This window comes from Oryzias melastigma, linkage group LG5 (assembly GCF_002922805.2).
Source record: "Oryzias melastigma strain HK-1 linkage group LG5, ASM292280v2, whole genome shotgun sequence".
NCBI classification, from domain to species: domain Eukaryota; kingdom Metazoa; phylum Chordata; class Actinopteri; order Beloniformes; family Adrianichthyidae; genus Oryzias; species Oryzias melastigma.
In genome coordinates this window covers 11982662-11998833 of record NC_050516.1, presented here as the reverse complement: position 1 = coordinate 11998833, position 16172 = coordinate 11982662, and the positions used below count along the sequence as shown (strand labels likewise).

At 43.0% G+C, this 16172-nt stretch overlaps 2 protein-coding genes across 4 annotated transcripts in view; one reads left to right on the top strand and one right to left on the bottom strand.

Moving 5' to 3' along the window:
- LOC112145296 (low-density lipoprotein receptor-related protein 1) overlaps nt 1–16172 on the top strand; it is a 137746-nt gene that overhangs the window by 107598 nt on the left and 13976 nt on the right. For all 3 annotated transcript variants that reach the window (XM_036211862.1, XM_024270442.2, XM_024270443.2), the window contains exons 42-65: nt 4057–4246; nt 5177–5381; nt 5471–5663; nt 6751–6876; nt 6978–7106; nt 7201–7320; nt 8246–8359; nt 8442–8591; nt 8853–8975; nt 9052–9168; nt 9244–9372; nt 9465–9587; nt 9663–9803; nt 10836–11023; nt 11103–11286; nt 11368–11453; nt 12676–12795; nt 12881–13068; nt 14238–14443; nt 14522–14710; nt 14794–14942; nt 15026–15119; nt 15198–15314; nt 15385–15504. In XM_036211862.1, the coding sequence (XP_036067755.1) occupies nt 4057–4246; nt 5177–5381; nt 5471–5663; nt 6751–6876; nt 6978–7106; nt 7201–7320; nt 8246–8359; nt 8442–8591; nt 8853–8975; nt 9052–9168; nt 9244–9372; nt 9465–9587; nt 9663–9803; nt 10836–11023; nt 11103–11286; nt 11368–11453; nt 12676–12795; nt 12881–13068; nt 14238–14443; nt 14522–14710; nt 14794–14942; nt 15026–15119; nt 15198–15314; nt 15385–15504 (3501 nt within the window). The remainder of the gene's footprint in view (nt 1–4056; nt 4247–5176; nt 5382–5470; nt 5664–6750; nt 6877–6977; nt 7107–7200; nt 7321–8245; nt 8360–8441; nt 8592–8852; nt 8976–9051; nt 9169–9243; nt 9373–9464; nt 9588–9662; nt 9804–10835; nt 11024–11102; nt 11287–11367; nt 11454–12675; nt 12796–12880; nt 13069–14237; nt 14444–14521; nt 14711–14793; nt 14943–15025; nt 15120–15197; nt 15315–15384; nt 15505–16172) is intronic.
- On the bottom strand, nt 1167–2954 carry LOC112145302 (delta-type opioid receptor-like). The gene has a single exon (XM_024270454.2). It carries the CDS (start codon nt 2389–2391, stop codon nt 1363–1365), a length of 1029 nt encoding a protein of 342 aa, XP_024126222.1. The 5' UTR covers nt 2392–2954; the 3' UTR covers nt 1167–1362.

The window sequence follows — 16172 nt, the reverse complement described above, 5'->3', positions numbered from 1 at the left end:
CTCTACAACTATGTATTTTAATAGAATTCATCCAGATAGAACTGGGGAACAGGTGGGGTCCACAGCTACGACTAGCCAGAGGCGAGGTCCACGGCTGAGAGCAGAAGCACAGATGATCCACCAGGAATCACTCTCACTCTAGTGAGCATCAATGCACTCTGGTTTTTGCAGAGACTTCTAGAGCGCTTGATTTTGGAATTGTAGGCTATGTCCAAATTCCTTCACTACTCACTATATAGTGCACTATTTTGTGCGTTTGTCATTTTCTAGTGCTGTCTGAATCCACAATCCCTAAATCAAGCGCTTTAGAAACTTCCCAGAAGTCTTTACAAAAACTAGTGTGCATCAGTGCTCACTATATTAGTGAATATAGACCACAATGCATTGTGTTTGAACAATCCTTGCAATAAAAGTGTTTAAATGTAATTTTTTAATAAACCACCCACATTTTCATCATCAGAACACAGTGGAGTCACAAATAGACTTTGTAAAATGTCCGCATTGATTAGATTTTCGCTTTGTGAAATCAGTGATGTCATATCCGGTGTTTAAGCAGATGGACAGGACTATGGACAAGACAGTAAAAAATTAAATCCAGGGCACTAGATATTCCTACACTATATATTTTTTTTGTATTTAGGGACTAGGATGGGAATTCGGACACAGTCGTAGATTTTGTCAGTACAACAAAATTGTGAATTCCAAATTAGGACACAACGTTCATTTTCTTTATGTCCTCCATCATGAGAAAATGCTACAAGGACTCGGTAAAAACAATTTTCATTGAAGTGGGTCTTTACATAATTCTTTAAAGTTTTTTGTTGAAAAAAAAACCCCTGTATTCAGTATGTTTTTAATAGCAGAATCTCTGCTTTCTTGATGAAAGTTCCACGTTTCTTCAGTTTGAATAATAGTGGAAATTTTTGAGTGGAAATTTGAAAAACAAATTGAGATTTAATCAAAGGGATTCAATGTTTTGTAACTTCAGCAGAACAAAAACCTGAAACCTCCAGATTTTCAATCATATGAAAGGGGATTGTTTTCTATCAAGGTCTTGCAACCTTTAACTGTTTTTTTCTCTCTGAGAAGACTCACAGCTTGTGAGTGCTCAGAAACGGGCCTTTGTTCGACTAATTCAAGCACAAAAAAAAACAACAGGTGCAGAGTTAATGTTTTACCAAAGTGTCTTTACTTTGACTGGTTTTACAAGGATTCAGAGTTGAACCTGCAACCGCACCTGTAGAGCCGAAACTCTGTAAACTCATGACCTTCTTGGACAAAATCCAGATTATTTGAAAATGTCTATGTTGTCCGATTTCCCGGAGCTTTGTTTGGCGTTTGATTGGACTCTCTGGCGTCCCGTCAGACGGTGGTCGTGGCCATGGCGGCGTTTGCCCTCTTCTCTCGTCTCTTGAACAGCCTCAGCAGATCCTGTCTGAACTTTTGGGACATCAGCACATACAGGATGGGGTTCATTACCGTGGAGGAAGTCGCCATGAGACTTGCGAAGACGGTGAAGGGCCCGTAACGGGGCGTGGTTCCAGTAGCCCCCGAGTTTTTCTCTGCCAGCAGGGCCAGCGTCAGGCCGTAAGACGGCAGCCAGCACAGAGTGAACGCCAGCACCAGCATGGCCGTCGTCTTTGTCACTTTTCTCTGGTAGCGCTCCACCTGGGGGGCCCTGCCGGCGTGCTGGCTCCGGTACAGGAACACGTAGATGCTGCTGTACGCCACAGCAATGGTGAACAGGGGAAGCAGGAACGCCATGACGAAGTGGAAGAGTCCATAGATGAGCTGGTCGCGGTGAGACAGAAAGGCGAAGCAGGCGAGGCCGACCGGGGTTTTTCTGGGGTTACCCACCGAGCGGAAAACCAGCTGGGGGACGCCAAGGCAGCAAGCTGGAACCCAGAGCAGCACGGCAGCCGCGGACACCCTGCGAGGGGTGAGCAGGCTGTAAGCTCTGGCCGGGTGTACCACAGTCAGATAGCGGGAAACGGCGAGCATTGCCAGAGTGAAAACGCTGGCCGACGAGCACGCCGATCCCAGGAACCCCACCAGAAGACACATGACGTTCCCAAACGGCCACCGCTGCAGAGCTATGCCCACCGTGTGGAAGGGAATGGTGGAGAGCAGGAGCAGGTCGGCAGCACTCAGCGCCAACAGGAGCACGTCCGTGCCGATCCCCCCCGCCTGGGTTTGGGGCGACTGCCCCACAACTGCCAAACGCCTCCTCTGACGTCCACACAGAATCACAATCACCACCGAGTGTCCGGCGGTGCCCAGCACCACGATCAGCGAGTTCAGGACCGGCACAAGGATCTGCTCAACGTTGGCGAGTCCAGAGCTGCTGGCGTTCCCCAGCAGACCGTCGGCGCTGGAAGAGTTCAGACTCATTCTGCTACCGTTCCCACTCAGAGAGTTTGTTGGGTCAGTGCACTTACCCTGTCATAAAAGAGCTGATAACACATGTGGGAATAATTACTCTCCCTGCAAGTCAATGAAGGGGCGCTCATAAATAACTATCCACAGATTTCCCAGCATTTCATGCTGAAGATGTTAATAATTACCATTAATTATTACTACCAGGACATATTTGTTAAAAAGCTGATACATTAAAAACATTTAAACCATAAATGACTCATAGAAATTAGGTTTCAAATATGAGCTTTATATTATTAACCAAAAGGAGCAATTTAACAAAATCCCCCTCCTTTAAGTCGCTATACTTCCAGGTTGTCCGCTGGATTCATCCTTCCTCTCTGGACTCCTGTGAGGTCAAGTGTCGGCTGAGACCTGCAGACGGCGGTTTCCTGTCAGCCGGCGAGTCCTCAGGACGTCACGATCAGGAACATAGAGGTCCACAATCCACATTCCTTCTGGCTCCGGGAGAAGAATCGTCGAGCAGCGTCGCAGAGTGCTTTCAGAGTGAAAGTAGATGAAAAAACTGAAAGGGACGGTGAACTCTGGACTGAATGTGACAGGGAATGCAGCGATGGGCTGGCCAGCGTGGCGTGGGAGGGCCTAATGAGGCCCCTTCAAGTGTCACTGTTTTGGCTTCTTTTTCACAATAATTTGCACATAATTCCAAATCACATTCCTCGCACACAAACATGCGACGCCGATACTATTAACACACACAAAAAAAACAAAGATTGAAGCCATGTTTGCCTTCAAATTCTAGGTAATTATTGACTCTCTGCCCCAATGCTGAACCGCAGTCACACCTACAACAGATAACCACCATAAAATCAATGCTGGCATAACCAACCAACAGTTCATCTGTTTAAGTCCTAAAATCTGATTTATTAAAGCACTAATGTCACCTTGGGGCTAAATAAACAAGAGGAGTTTGAATTTCCGGAGTTTTCGACTCATTAGTGGCATTAAAGGAGCAGGAAATGAAGGAGAATGGATTTCATCTTGAGCTGCATTGATCTGTGCTGCAGATTGATGAAGGTGTGAGAAGCTGCGTGCAGCTGCTGCACTTTTGCTTCGTCTCTTTAGGGTTTAGTAGTGTAAAGAGGATAACAAGGACTGGTGATGCTGTGGAGGACAATCTATCGGGCAGTTTGCAGGAATAGAATCACTGTTTCAATCTGCTAAAAAAATAAAAAAGTGACAGCAGTTCCTTTCGGTTGCAGTGTTTCCATGTGCAGTCACACAGCAGCTGCTCCATGTCTGCAGATATTTGCTTTCCTCCATCTTGGCTGATTCTTGTGGGTTTTCTGGCCTCCTCACAACTCTATTCTAGTTTGAAGGCTGTTGAAGAAAGAGAAATCTCTTACTTTTCATCTGTTGATGAGACAGTGCTTTGGAAAAAAAGAGACATGCCAACTCGTGACCTTTTTGCTTTTCTATTTTCTGGGTGTAAGCATTGAATCTCACAGAGTTCTTTGTTATTAATACCAGTCCAGAGCTCTGACTCTGCTGCCACACAGCCGTCAGCAAACACATCCAGAGCCTCTGCACTTGGCCTTTTAGCACGGCATCGACACTGACGTCCTTTCCTTCCCTTCTTTTCATCCTCTGACTTCTTTCTTGTGTCTTTTTCTTCCTCAGATGTGGGCTCGGTGGAGGGTTTGGCATACCACAGGGGCTGGGATATGTTATACTGGACCAGCTACACAACCTCAACTATCACCCGCCACACTGTGGATCAGAGCCGCTGGGGGGCGGTTGACCGGCACACTGTGGTGTCCATGTCTGGAGACGATCACCCGAGGGCGTTCGCCCTGGACGAGTGTCAAAGGTTAGTGCTGATTCCATTTTTATTTTGCACCATTTTTTTCCACTTTGTTTACATCAGGGGTGTCAAACTCAATCACACAGGGGGCTAAAATCCAAAACACACCTTAGGTCGCTGGCTGAACAGGATAAACATTTATTGAACATGCGTTGAATTTATTAAAACTTTAAAACCATATTTTTTTTAACGTAATAATGAACTAGATATGTAGCATTACCTGCAATAATGCTAGTGTGAATGCTGCAAGCTGAAATTGGCTGTTGAAGATACTAGTAATGATAGTTGAAGATGCTGAAATTGAAAGCTGAAATCACTGAAGCTGATAGCCAGCTAAAATATTAGCTAAATGCCAATTAGCCTAAAAAACAAACAAAACAAACTTAGGTTAGCCAAAACAGCTAGCATGTAGCTGAAAAAAATAACTTAACTTCAAAATATCCTAAAAACTGAAAAAGCCTAAATTAGCCAAAACAGCTAGTGTGTAAATATTAGCCTAACTCCAAAACAGCCTAAAAAAGAAAAGTCTCAGTTAGCCAAAACAGCTAGCATGTAGCTGAAATATTAGCTGAACTCCAAAATAGCCTAAAAAAATCTTAGTAAATGCCAAAATAGCTCGCAGAATACCAATTTTAAAAAGATATTTTTTTAACATAACTTTGAATAAAAACAAACAGGAATATTATTCCAAAATTAACCAACTTAAACCTTAAATAACTTTAATGTTTTACTCTCCCTAAAAATAAATTTAGTCAAAATGATACAAGTTAAAAACCACAAGATACAAGAAAAAAGCACAAGATAACATCGGGCCATTACTAATAATAAATAATAATAATAAAATGATCTGGGGATAGAATTACGCGTCGGGCTGTATCCGACCCCCGGGCCTTGACTTTGACACATGTGGTTTACATGCTGCTCCTCATCCTGCAGCCTGATGTTCTGGACCAACTGGAACGAGCAGTCCCCGAGCATCATGCGTGCCACGCTGACCGGTGCCAACGTGCTGGTCATCATCGGCACAGACATCAAAACCCCCAACGGTCTGGCTATCGACCACCGCGCTGAAAAGCTGTATTTCTCTGACGCCACGCTGGACAAGATCGAGCGCTGCGAGTACGACGGCAGCAGGCGCTACGTGAGTGTCAACTTTCTCTGGAAATAGCTTTGTAAACTTGACTCCTGAACTCCAGAGCTGTGATTACAACGCTCTGCTTCCCCCTGCAGGTGGTGCTGAAAAATGAGCCGGTCCACCCGTTCGGGCTGGCCGTGTATGGAGATTACATCTTCTGGACGGACTGGGTCAGGAGAGCCGTGCTCCGGGCCGACAAATACACGGGAGCGGACATGAAGGTGCTGCGTGCAGACATCCCCCAGCAGCCCATGGGAATCATCGCAGTGGCAAATGATACAAACAGCTGTAAGTTTTTACAACCAGGAGGTTTTGTTGTGTTTTTTTTTTTGATAAATCATTTCATTTTGGATTAATTAGCAAATATACAAGATGAACTTTATAATACTTTGCTGTAGCATATTTCAACACATGTGTGAATTCCTTCCAGGACAAAGACAGTTCTGTTTGTCTCTTTTCTGGTCTCATTTGCTTCGTATCCCACTGAAATCGTGCCATCTAAATGTAAATGCCTGCAGGAACAGCTGCAAATCCTGTTTAAGTTGAGTCTCCCAGATTTATGGATCCAGCCAGAGCAGAGCTACAGCGGCGCTTGGGCTTGTTTAAAAGCAACACATATAAAAAAAATTAGTAACATGTCTAAAATGCAGAATAGTGGCAAAACTGGAAAAATGCATCCTGTTTTTGTGTGTAAAGATGCTTTAAATGTATTCCAAGTGAGAATAAGTGAGTTTAAAGTAACTTTTAAAAATCTGAGCAGTTTTGCTTTGAAAACAAAATTGATAGAGACAAAAGTTTCTGTTGAAAAAGCTTTAAAATAAATAAGGACAAACAAAAAGGGGAGAAGTGGTTCCAGAGCACGAAGACCCTGGTTCAAACCCCGACTGAGGAGTCTGCATGTTCTCCTGGTGCATGTGTGGTACCTGGTTCACACCGGATGCAGATGTGCTGCAAAGTGGTGTACAGGCGTATCCGCTTGACCTCCAGTTCACACCAGACACGTATTTTTCTGACTGTCGACAGGCACGTTTGCTCAGCTGTGGTTATTTAGAACTTTTTTTGCCATCACCAGACATAAACATATGTATATACATATCTGTATATATTTATGTATATACACATATGTTAAAATGATACATAGAGGCTCCTAAAAATATTTTTTATTAATAATAGGAGTATAAGTTTTGTGATGCAGCAAGGGTTTCTTCTGGGTCATTTTGGGGGAGCGCCATAGTTCATATGATGCTAAAGGTATCGAATTATTTGTAAATATAAAATTCATAAACATGTTTTTCTACTTTTTTGTGATTTGTATTATTTATTGCTGATAGAAACAAACAGGTGTATGTGGTTAACCCCCTTCCTGTCTGCGCAGGTGAGTTCTCCATGTGTCGCATCAACAATGGCGGATGTCAGGACCTCTGCCTGCTGACCTCTGAGGGAAGAGTCAACTGCAGTTGCCGTGGAGACCGCAAGCTGCTGGAGGACAACTCCTGCATTGGTAGTGCTGACGTTTCTGCACAGAGCGGCGTGTGAACGCCTCATTACGCTTTCAGTCCGATGCCTCTCTCATGTGTGAACTGTTTTGCTGTCGTGCTTCAGCCATCAACACCACATGTCACTACATCGATGAGTTTGAGTGCGGAAACGGGGACTGCATCAACTACACCCTGACTTGTGACGGCATGGCCCACTGTAAGGACAAGTCTGATGAGAAACAGTCCTACTGTGGTAAGTGCAGGATTTTTCCTGTCTGCCAGAACACTTTCAGTCTCGTTTTCTGGAGGTTTGTAATTGGAGCCCATGCTGTCTGTCTGCCTCTCAGCCAACCGTCTGTGCAAGAAGGGCTACAGACGCTGCGTAAATGGCCGCTGTGTGGGGCACGGCTCCTGGTGCAACGGGCAGGACGACTGTGGAGACAACTCCGATGAGCTTTTCTGTAACAGTGAGTCATGCATTTTAGAAGCTCATTGCTTATTTAAGTCTGTCTTGTTGCTGTGCAACTCTGCCAAGAAAAGTATTCTGTCAGCACAGAAAAACATGACCGTCTTCTGAGGTGAAACTGTTGAAATCATTGTGTTTAAGAAGGTTGGGATCAGGCTTTTCAGGAGTTTGAAGCACTTATTTTGTAGGAAAAAAATGATTAGAAATTCATCAAAATTTGCTTTAATTTCATTTAAAAAACAAGCATATAAAATAAATTCTACTTTTTCTAACTGCATGTTTTTATTTGTTCTTGATCCAACATAATTTGAATAAAGACATACTTAGAAACACAGTTTTAATCTTCATTTTTTTAATATAAGTTGCCCATAATCAGAAAAATGCTACAAACACATATTAAAACATGTTTTCCTTGGAGTGGGGTCTTGGCCCACTCAAAAAAACAATATTTTCTGTGTTTTTAACATAATTTTGTGGTATTTTTCTGATAATGGAGGACATATATCAAGAAACTCAAACTTAAAATTCAATTTCCAAGTATTTCTTCATACAAATCACTGTGAATTAGGAGCATATGAAAACATGCTGTTGATATAAGTTTGTAGGTGTGGCGAGGAAGTTTCTAATGGATGAGATGATGGGAAGTGGGGTGGGCTTACTCTGCGGCCACATTTCATAGGCACATTTCTAATGAACTCCTGGCACTCTGCAGAAACTATGTCCTAGAAAGCAACAGAGATTTGTATTATTTTTACCTCAAAGACTACTGCGAATGCTTTAAAAACAGATGATCGGAGTGGGATGTATTTAAAAGAAAGTACGATTATGTGAGCTTTGAGCCTTGCTTGGACAAAAATCTGTGCGTTCTACAAGGAAAACAGTTCAGGAAAAGTGTTTCTAACATTTGTCTTTGTTCGGTGCGTCAGCCACGCTTTGCACAGCGGATCAGTTCCAGTGCAGAGATGGAAGCTGCATCTCCAACTCCAGCAAGTGCAACCAGAAGCTCGACTGCGATGATGCCAGTGATGAAATGAACTGCTGTAAGTTCAAACCATCCGTTCAACCAGAATAATGAAATATTATAAGTTGCTCAGTGAACTTTGTGTGTTTCTTTTTCCAAAGCTGCCACCGACTGTTCCAGCTACTTCCTCCTGGGAGTGAAGGGAGTTGTGTTTCAGAAGTGTGAGTTCACCACCCTCTGCTACGCGCCCTCCTGGCAGTGTGATGGAGCCAACGACTGCGGAGACTTCTCAGATGAAAGGAATTGCCCAGGTTGTGCTAATTGCTTCTTTCGCCTGACTGTTCATGCAGCATTAGAGGGAACAGGAAAGGTGAAATTGTTTTTTCACACATGGATTAAAGCTAAAGAACCAATTTAGGTCATGACAGAAGGTACTGAGATGGAAACAGAGAATGTGATAATCCGTTAAAATGTGATTTATGGCGTAATTCTGCTTGTAAAACATCTTGACGCTTGGTTTCTTTTTCCAGTTTTTTTCTCTTATACTTGTTGCTTTTCATTCGGTCTATCAGGGAGCGGGAGAACAAAGTGTCCCACGCCTTTCTTCTCCTGTCCCAGCGGTCGCTGCATTCCCATGAGCTGGACGTGTGACAAGGAGAATGACTGTGAGAACGGGGAAGACGAAGCTCACTGCGGTAAGAAGGACAGCAACCATGTGAAATGCAGAAAACATTCAGCTGCTGGAATTCGTTCCTCTCTGTGCTCCTGCAGACAAGTTCTGCTCAGCCTCCCAGTTTCAGTGTACGAACCATCGCTGCATCCCCAGCCGCTGGGTGTGCGATGGAGCCGACGACTGCGGTGACAACTCGGACGAAGGCAGCAAGTGCAGTGAGTGTTTAAATGAAGAATGTCTTTTAAAAGATTTGTTATTAATGACATAAACTAAAACTCTTTTTCTCTCAGAGAATAAAACCTGCAGTCCAGACGCATTCCAGTGTCCCGGCTCGAACACGTGCATCCCACGACGTTGGAAGTGCGACGGTGACAAAGACTGCTCTGACGGAGCGGACGAGAGTGTCCGGGCCGGCTGTTGTGAGTGCAACTGCACATGCCCGAAATGTTTTGAACAACAGCGAGATTTACTGCTCTGTAAAGCACAAACCATGTTTATCTCTCTGCCTCAGTCTTCAACGACACGTGCAGCGCCAACGAGTTCATGTGCCAGAACCGTCAGTGCATTCCCAAGCACTTTGTGTGTGACCATGACAACGACTGCAGCGACGGCTCCGACGAGTCTCCGGAGTGTGGTTAGTGGATCCGTGAGGTCTTCAGCTCTCCTTTGGGTCTCCTTAAATGAAAGTAAAAGCTGTTTGTCACTTCAGAGTATCCTTCGTGTCGACCCTCTGAGTTCCGCTGTGACAACGGCCGCTGCCTCAGCCAGGCGTCATGGGAGTGCGACGGCGAGTTCGACTGTCACGACCAGTCGGATGAAGCACCAAAGAACCCGCGCTGCACCAGCCCAGGTCAAACATTCACGTCTGCTTTGTGGTTTTGTCTAAACATAACAGGGTGTCAAACTCTGGGCTTTGAGCTCCAGAAATCCTGTCTTATCTGCTGCTGATTACTTGGATCAGGTGTGTTTAGCCAATAAGGAGCTTCAATAGCAATTTGATTGGAAAACATGTGGGACACCGGCCCTCAAAGCCTTTATTCTAACACCTCTGATTTAGAAAACCTCATAAATTTCTTCATGGTGCGCACAAATGGCTTTTTTTTTGTCATGCTTTCTTCAAAATATTGATCGCTCTATGACCATGAAATACAGTTAAAGTTGTTTTTACTACATAATTACATTTTATGTCTTAGTTGAAAATAAGTTCATGTTTTTAGATTATTTTTTTAATATTCCCCCAATTTTTTGGCTTTTGAAAAACGACTTATTCCTTATGAGGTTTAAAATATTCAAATCTAGCAAAATTAAAACATATCTTGCAATTTTCACTATATTTAGAGTTTCCAGATTATGGTAATGTGTCAGATTCCTGCTAGTAATTAAAGCTTTGAAGTACTTTATAAATGTTTTATCAAATAAATGTTTTGAAGGTTTTTTAAAAAATAATAAAAAATATCAGAATCGTGAGTTTTGTGATCCGTTACACTGTTATTAAAAACTAAAATTTAATATAAGTGGCTCTGTTAAATGGTTTACTTCTAAAAATCGCTTAATTTTCCACTTTCATGTCTATTTTTTTACATGGAAGCAATTACAGTTTTATTTCTGAATTGTACCTGGTTATAATTAAAAAAATGCACTGTTTGACTTTTCTATGTCCAGTTTAATGCTTTAAATTCCTATAAACTTTGCAGAGAGGAAGCAAAACATCATTAGAATTCACTCGTTATCTATTAAAGTTAATTAAACATGAAACAAATTAAGCCCTTATTGGTGCTGTTATCTCTGTCCACTGAAATCCGTAAGTGAGGCTTTAACTTTCCAAAACACTGTTGACATTTTCTCCTTTTTTATCTCTTCATTTTGTTCTTTCATTGAACAGAGAAGAAATGTAACGACTCGGGGTATGCCTGCAAAAACGGGAACTGCATCAACGACACGCTGCTCTGCGACCACAAGGACGACTGCGGCGACGGCTCCGACGAGCTGAACTGCTTCATCAACGAGTGTCTGAACAGCAAACTGAGCGGCTGCTCCCAGCTGTGTGAAGACCTGAAGATAGGCTTCAAGGTAAGATCAGTGAGGGGATTGAGAGCGGCTCGGATTGCTGTTTCACCGGATTCTCACTCTTTTTTTTTAACCCTTACAGTGCAGATGCCATCCTGGTTTCCGTTTGAAGGACGACGGAAAGACGTGCGTGGACATAGATGAGTGCACAACCGTTTATCCCTGCACACAGCGCTGCATCAACACACACGGCAGCTTCCACTGTTTGTGCGTGGAAGGGTTCCAGCTCAGCCCGGAGAACCCAACGATATGCAAATCCATTTCTGGTGAGAACCGTGACTTGATAATAACAACACTCAGCACAATTTTTAAGGCTGAATCCACTCATGTCAGATGTTTCTTTGCAGATGAAGAGCCCTTCCTGATCTTTGCCAACCGCTATTACCTGAGAAAGCTTAACTTGGATGGCTCCAACTATACACTACTTAAACAGGTGAGGCCTAAAATCCCCGTAAAGACAGATGAAAATGTGAGTTTGACATGTTCTTGTGGCATTTTTCTGAAGATGAACTCTAAAAATAGGACAAAGAAAGCAGACTTCTCAACTACTACTGTTTGTTTTGCTAAATCTCCCCTAATTGAAAAATCTATAGAGCCTGAAAATGTCAGAATGTGTCCTCGCCAGCATTTAGATCACAATAATATGAGCTATTACAACTAAAAAGATTTAATTGTTTGACAATCCAGAGGTAAATGAAAACACAAAACATTAAACCCACTTTAAACTGTGCCCTCCAGCTGAATTAAATTGGACTAAATGGATCTTAAAATGTCGAGGAATTACACAAATGTTCCATAAAAACAGAGATGTGGTTTAATCACAGCATGAGTTTTGGACACATTTTATTTTTTTAAACATTTTCATTAATGCTGAACATTTTTCTTTAGTATTTCGTCTTGAAGTTGATGCATTAACAGCAAAATTATTCTGACATTACTGCCTATTCATGAATGAATTACTCCTTTAATCTTTAAAGACCCACTTTGATGAAAATTGTGTTTTTAACATGTTCTTGTGGCATTTTACATCCTGACGACAAATTTAAAGAAAATTAAGATCTAAATTGCATTAATTGGTATTATTCAAATTGTTGTAAATCAGGAGGGGAATTTAAAAAAAAGCTTTATTTATGTAGAAAATACACTGAGATGGCCACAAGCTCCCTGCTACAAGCTCTCAGCAATGGGAAAAGGAAAGGGGCGGGGTTGTTCTACTCGAACGGTCCTGCCCACACTTGCCACTTTGCATAAACTATATGTTCTAGAAAACAGCCGTTTTTTGTTTTTTTTCTAAAATGGCATTGTCCTGGTAAAGAAAAAACCTTTAAACATCAGAGCTCCAGTGTTTATGTTCTTTGATTTACTCTAATTTTTAATTGTTAACATGATCAACGTCCTTCCAGTAGTTTCTGAAGGAGAAAAGCGGAACATGCCTTTGATCATGTTAACAATTAAAACTTTTTTTCTAGCTTTTTAAGAGAGAAAAAAAATAGAGAAAATAGAAAAATAAATAAAAAGTTACATTATGTAAACAATTTTGCGTTTAAGCGTCACCTCAGGTGTTAAAGGATTAAAATAAATCAGAGTGGAACTATTCATCTCCCTGCATATGTTCCCATGTCCCCCTGACTGATGTCTCTGCCTCTCTTCAACAGGGCTTAAACAATGCCGTAGCTCTGGACTTCGACTATCATCAGCAGATGATTTATTGGACAGACGTGAACACACAGGGCAGCATGATCCGCCGCATGAACATCAACGGCAGCAATGTTCAGGTCAGTGCAGCTTCATTCTTATTATTGAGGATATGTGGATAGTAAAGTTATCTTTAGTAGAAATAGTTCAATTCTTCATCCTCAGGTCCTTCATCGCACCTTACTCAGCAACCCTGACGGTCTGGCAGTTGACTGGGTCGGAGGAAATCTGTACTGGTGTGACAAAGGCCGGGACACAATAGAGGTGTCGAAGCTGAACGGAGCTTATCGGACCGTTCTGATCAACAGCGGGCTGAAAGAGCCTCGTGCTGTGGCTGTGGACGTGCGCTACGGGTGAGAATCATACCCCATAAATGTTGGTTAAAGCTTTGGAGAGCCAGCTGAGAGGAATATCATTAATGGTCATAAAGGCTACAGTGCCACCGTGCGGCGACCTAAATGCAAGTTCTTCAGCTAATTCGACAGGTGGCTGTGTGGCAGCATTGGTAGTCGGGAGTTGCATTTTTACACACCCCACGCTGGCCGTGGAAGTTTTAAGAAAAAGTTAATATTTTACAGTGCCTGGACGGTTTTTCTCTAAAATGTAACATCAGTCAATTGCTGCCCGGGGACATTTTAAGGTCGCGCAGTGGAAGTCCAGTAACAGGCGGGAATGACGCCATTACAAAAGAGGGTGACACCTAGCCAGCCACAGATTGATAGCAGGCAGAATTGACAGCAGCATCACCTCTGATGTGACGATTTGTAAATGTCTCCGGATCAAGTACAACCAACCACTTGGTAGCCCGGGGTATACAAAAAGCAGGTCATTGTGCACACCTGACTTGAAGATTCCGACTGCCGCCAGACGGGTGCCTGACTGCTGCTGTCTACAATTATGATTTAAAAAAACTCAGACAGCAGCATATAATCTTGAGGACTCTTACTCCCACACCACTGCCACCGGACTGCCGCTTGACTGCCACCTGATTTCCGCCTGATTGCCGCCTTCTACATTTATGATTTCAAAAAACTCAGGCAGCAACATGAAATCTTCTAAATTCTGACTTCTGCTTAACTACTGCCTGACTGCCACCTCACTGCTCCCTGACTGGCGCCAGACTGCCACCTGACTGCTGCTTTCAACAATTATGATTTAACAAAAAAATTAGGCAGCACCATGAAATCTTCAGGACTCTTACTCCCACCTGACTGCCACCAGACTGCCGCCTGATTGCCACCTTCTACATTTATGATTTTAAAAAACTCAGGCAGCGGCATGAAATCTTCAAGATTCTGACTGCCGCCAGACTGCCGCCTAACTGCTTCCTGACTGCCACCTATCTATCTCCATCTACAATTAGGATTTTAAAAACTCAGACAGTGGCATTAAATCTTAAAGATTCTGGAGATGCCTCCCCGTCGCATGGTGGCAGTTGTATATGTGACCTTGACAAAAGTTGGATTGTTGTAAAACCGCAGCACAGCCACTAAGCCTGGCTAACACAGAATGCCCCCGGCAGGTACTTGTATTGGACTGACTGGGGGGACAACGCCCATATTGGGAGGATTGGGATGGATGGAACCAACAGGAGCGTCATCATACAGGACAAGATCACCTGGCCCAACGGTCTGACCCTGGATTTTGTAAATGACCGGATCTACTGGGCCGATGCACGTGAGGACTACATCGCATTTGCCAGCCTGGATGGAACTAACAGACACACAGGTCCCTCACAGAACCAGAACCACATCTTTTCAGCTTTTCCTACTGTTGTTGCTAACCTGTAACGCTTCTCTGGTGTAGTTCTGGCTGAGGACATCCCCCATATCTTTGCCATGACTATGTTTGAAGAGTACATCTACTGGACGGACTGGGAAACAAAGTCAATCAACAGAGCTCATAAGACACTGGGGACCAATAAGACAATGCTCATCAGCACCCTGCACAGACCCATGGACATCCACATTTACCACCCGTACCGTCAGCCTCGAGGTGCCAACAGACGTTCTCATCGATCATTAGGCAAACATTTTGGGATTTTGTTCAATCACGCTTCCTTCTTTTCATTTCTACAGTGGCAGATCACCCGTGCCAGATAAACAATGGCGGCTGCAGTAACCTGTGTTTGCTCTCACCTGGAGGAGGCTACAAGTGCGCCTGCCCCACTAACTTTTACCTCTCTACCGATGGAAAGCACTGCTTATCCAACTGCACCGCCAGTCAGGTGAGCCACCCTGAGAGTGAATTATCTTTCTCCAACAGGTCATGGAATGATAAAACGCTTCTTTTATTATTTTTCTCCTTCAGTTTGTTTGTAAAAATGACAAGTGCATCCCGTTTTGGTGGAAGTGTGACACAGAAGATGACTGCGGGGATCGCTCGGATGAGCCTGCAGACTGTCGTACGTGATGAATAAAACATGTTTCATTGGTGTGAGTTTGTAGATTTTCTCATAATCTAAGTAATGCTTGACTTGTAGCTGAGTTCAAATGCAGACCAGGGCAGTTCCAGTGCGGCACGGGTATCTGTACAAACCCAGCCTACATCTGTGACGGAGACAACGACTGTCAGGACAACTCAGACGAGGCCAACTGCGGTACTTCCTTTATCTACAGATTACAAAAAAATTACTATTTCCTACTAACTGCTTACTAATCATTTTACAGACATCCACGTGTGCCTGCCGAGTCAGTTCAAGTGTTCCCACCCAAGTCGCTGCATCCCAGGGATCTTCCGTTGCAACGGGCAGGACAACTGTGGTGATGGAGAGGATGAAAAAGACTGTCGTGAGTTATCCTTACAGACTTTTCCATCTACATTCTGAAGCACCAGTAATATTGATTCCCATTAACTGTAGATGAGGTGACAGGAACTAAAGCTTTAAAGTTTAACACCGTTAGTTGTCACGCACCTAGATGAGAGTCATTTGTTTGACCCATTCCCTGGGGGAGTGGTGAGCTCCAGATGCAGCCGCACTCTGGAACCATTTGGTTTTATCTCCCAGTTTAAACCCTTAATGCTGAGTGTCAAGCAGGGAGGCATTGGGTCCCTTTTTTAGAGTCTTTGGGATGACTTGGTCGTGGAATTGAACTCACAACTTTCTCAGGACGGACACTCTACCACAAGGCCACTGAGCTGGCAAATATCTGCTTTTAAACATTTAAGTTAATGCGAGTGCAGATCAGAAGACTAAACAGTGTTTAACAAACAAACTTTAATTTAAAAAAGTATTTTAAATATAGTCTGTAGTTGATTGTACATTTTATTTGTTACAATCTGTCTGTTTTAAGAGTGGGTTCAACAAATGGATTAGTCAGATTGATCTTTAATAAAAAAATTAATCAAATCCATTATTTGACTGTCTTTTACAGCAGTTTTCTGTGTTGATCAATTAAAAAACTTGTTTTCTACGAATGTTTATTTGGAAGAATTCATTATTTTTAAATATAATTCT

Coding starts and splice junctions, on each gene's coding strand:
- LOC112145302 (XM_024270454.2), bottom strand. CDS start 2,391: ATGAGTCTGAACTCTTCCAGCGCCGACGGTCTGCTGGGGAACGCCAGC.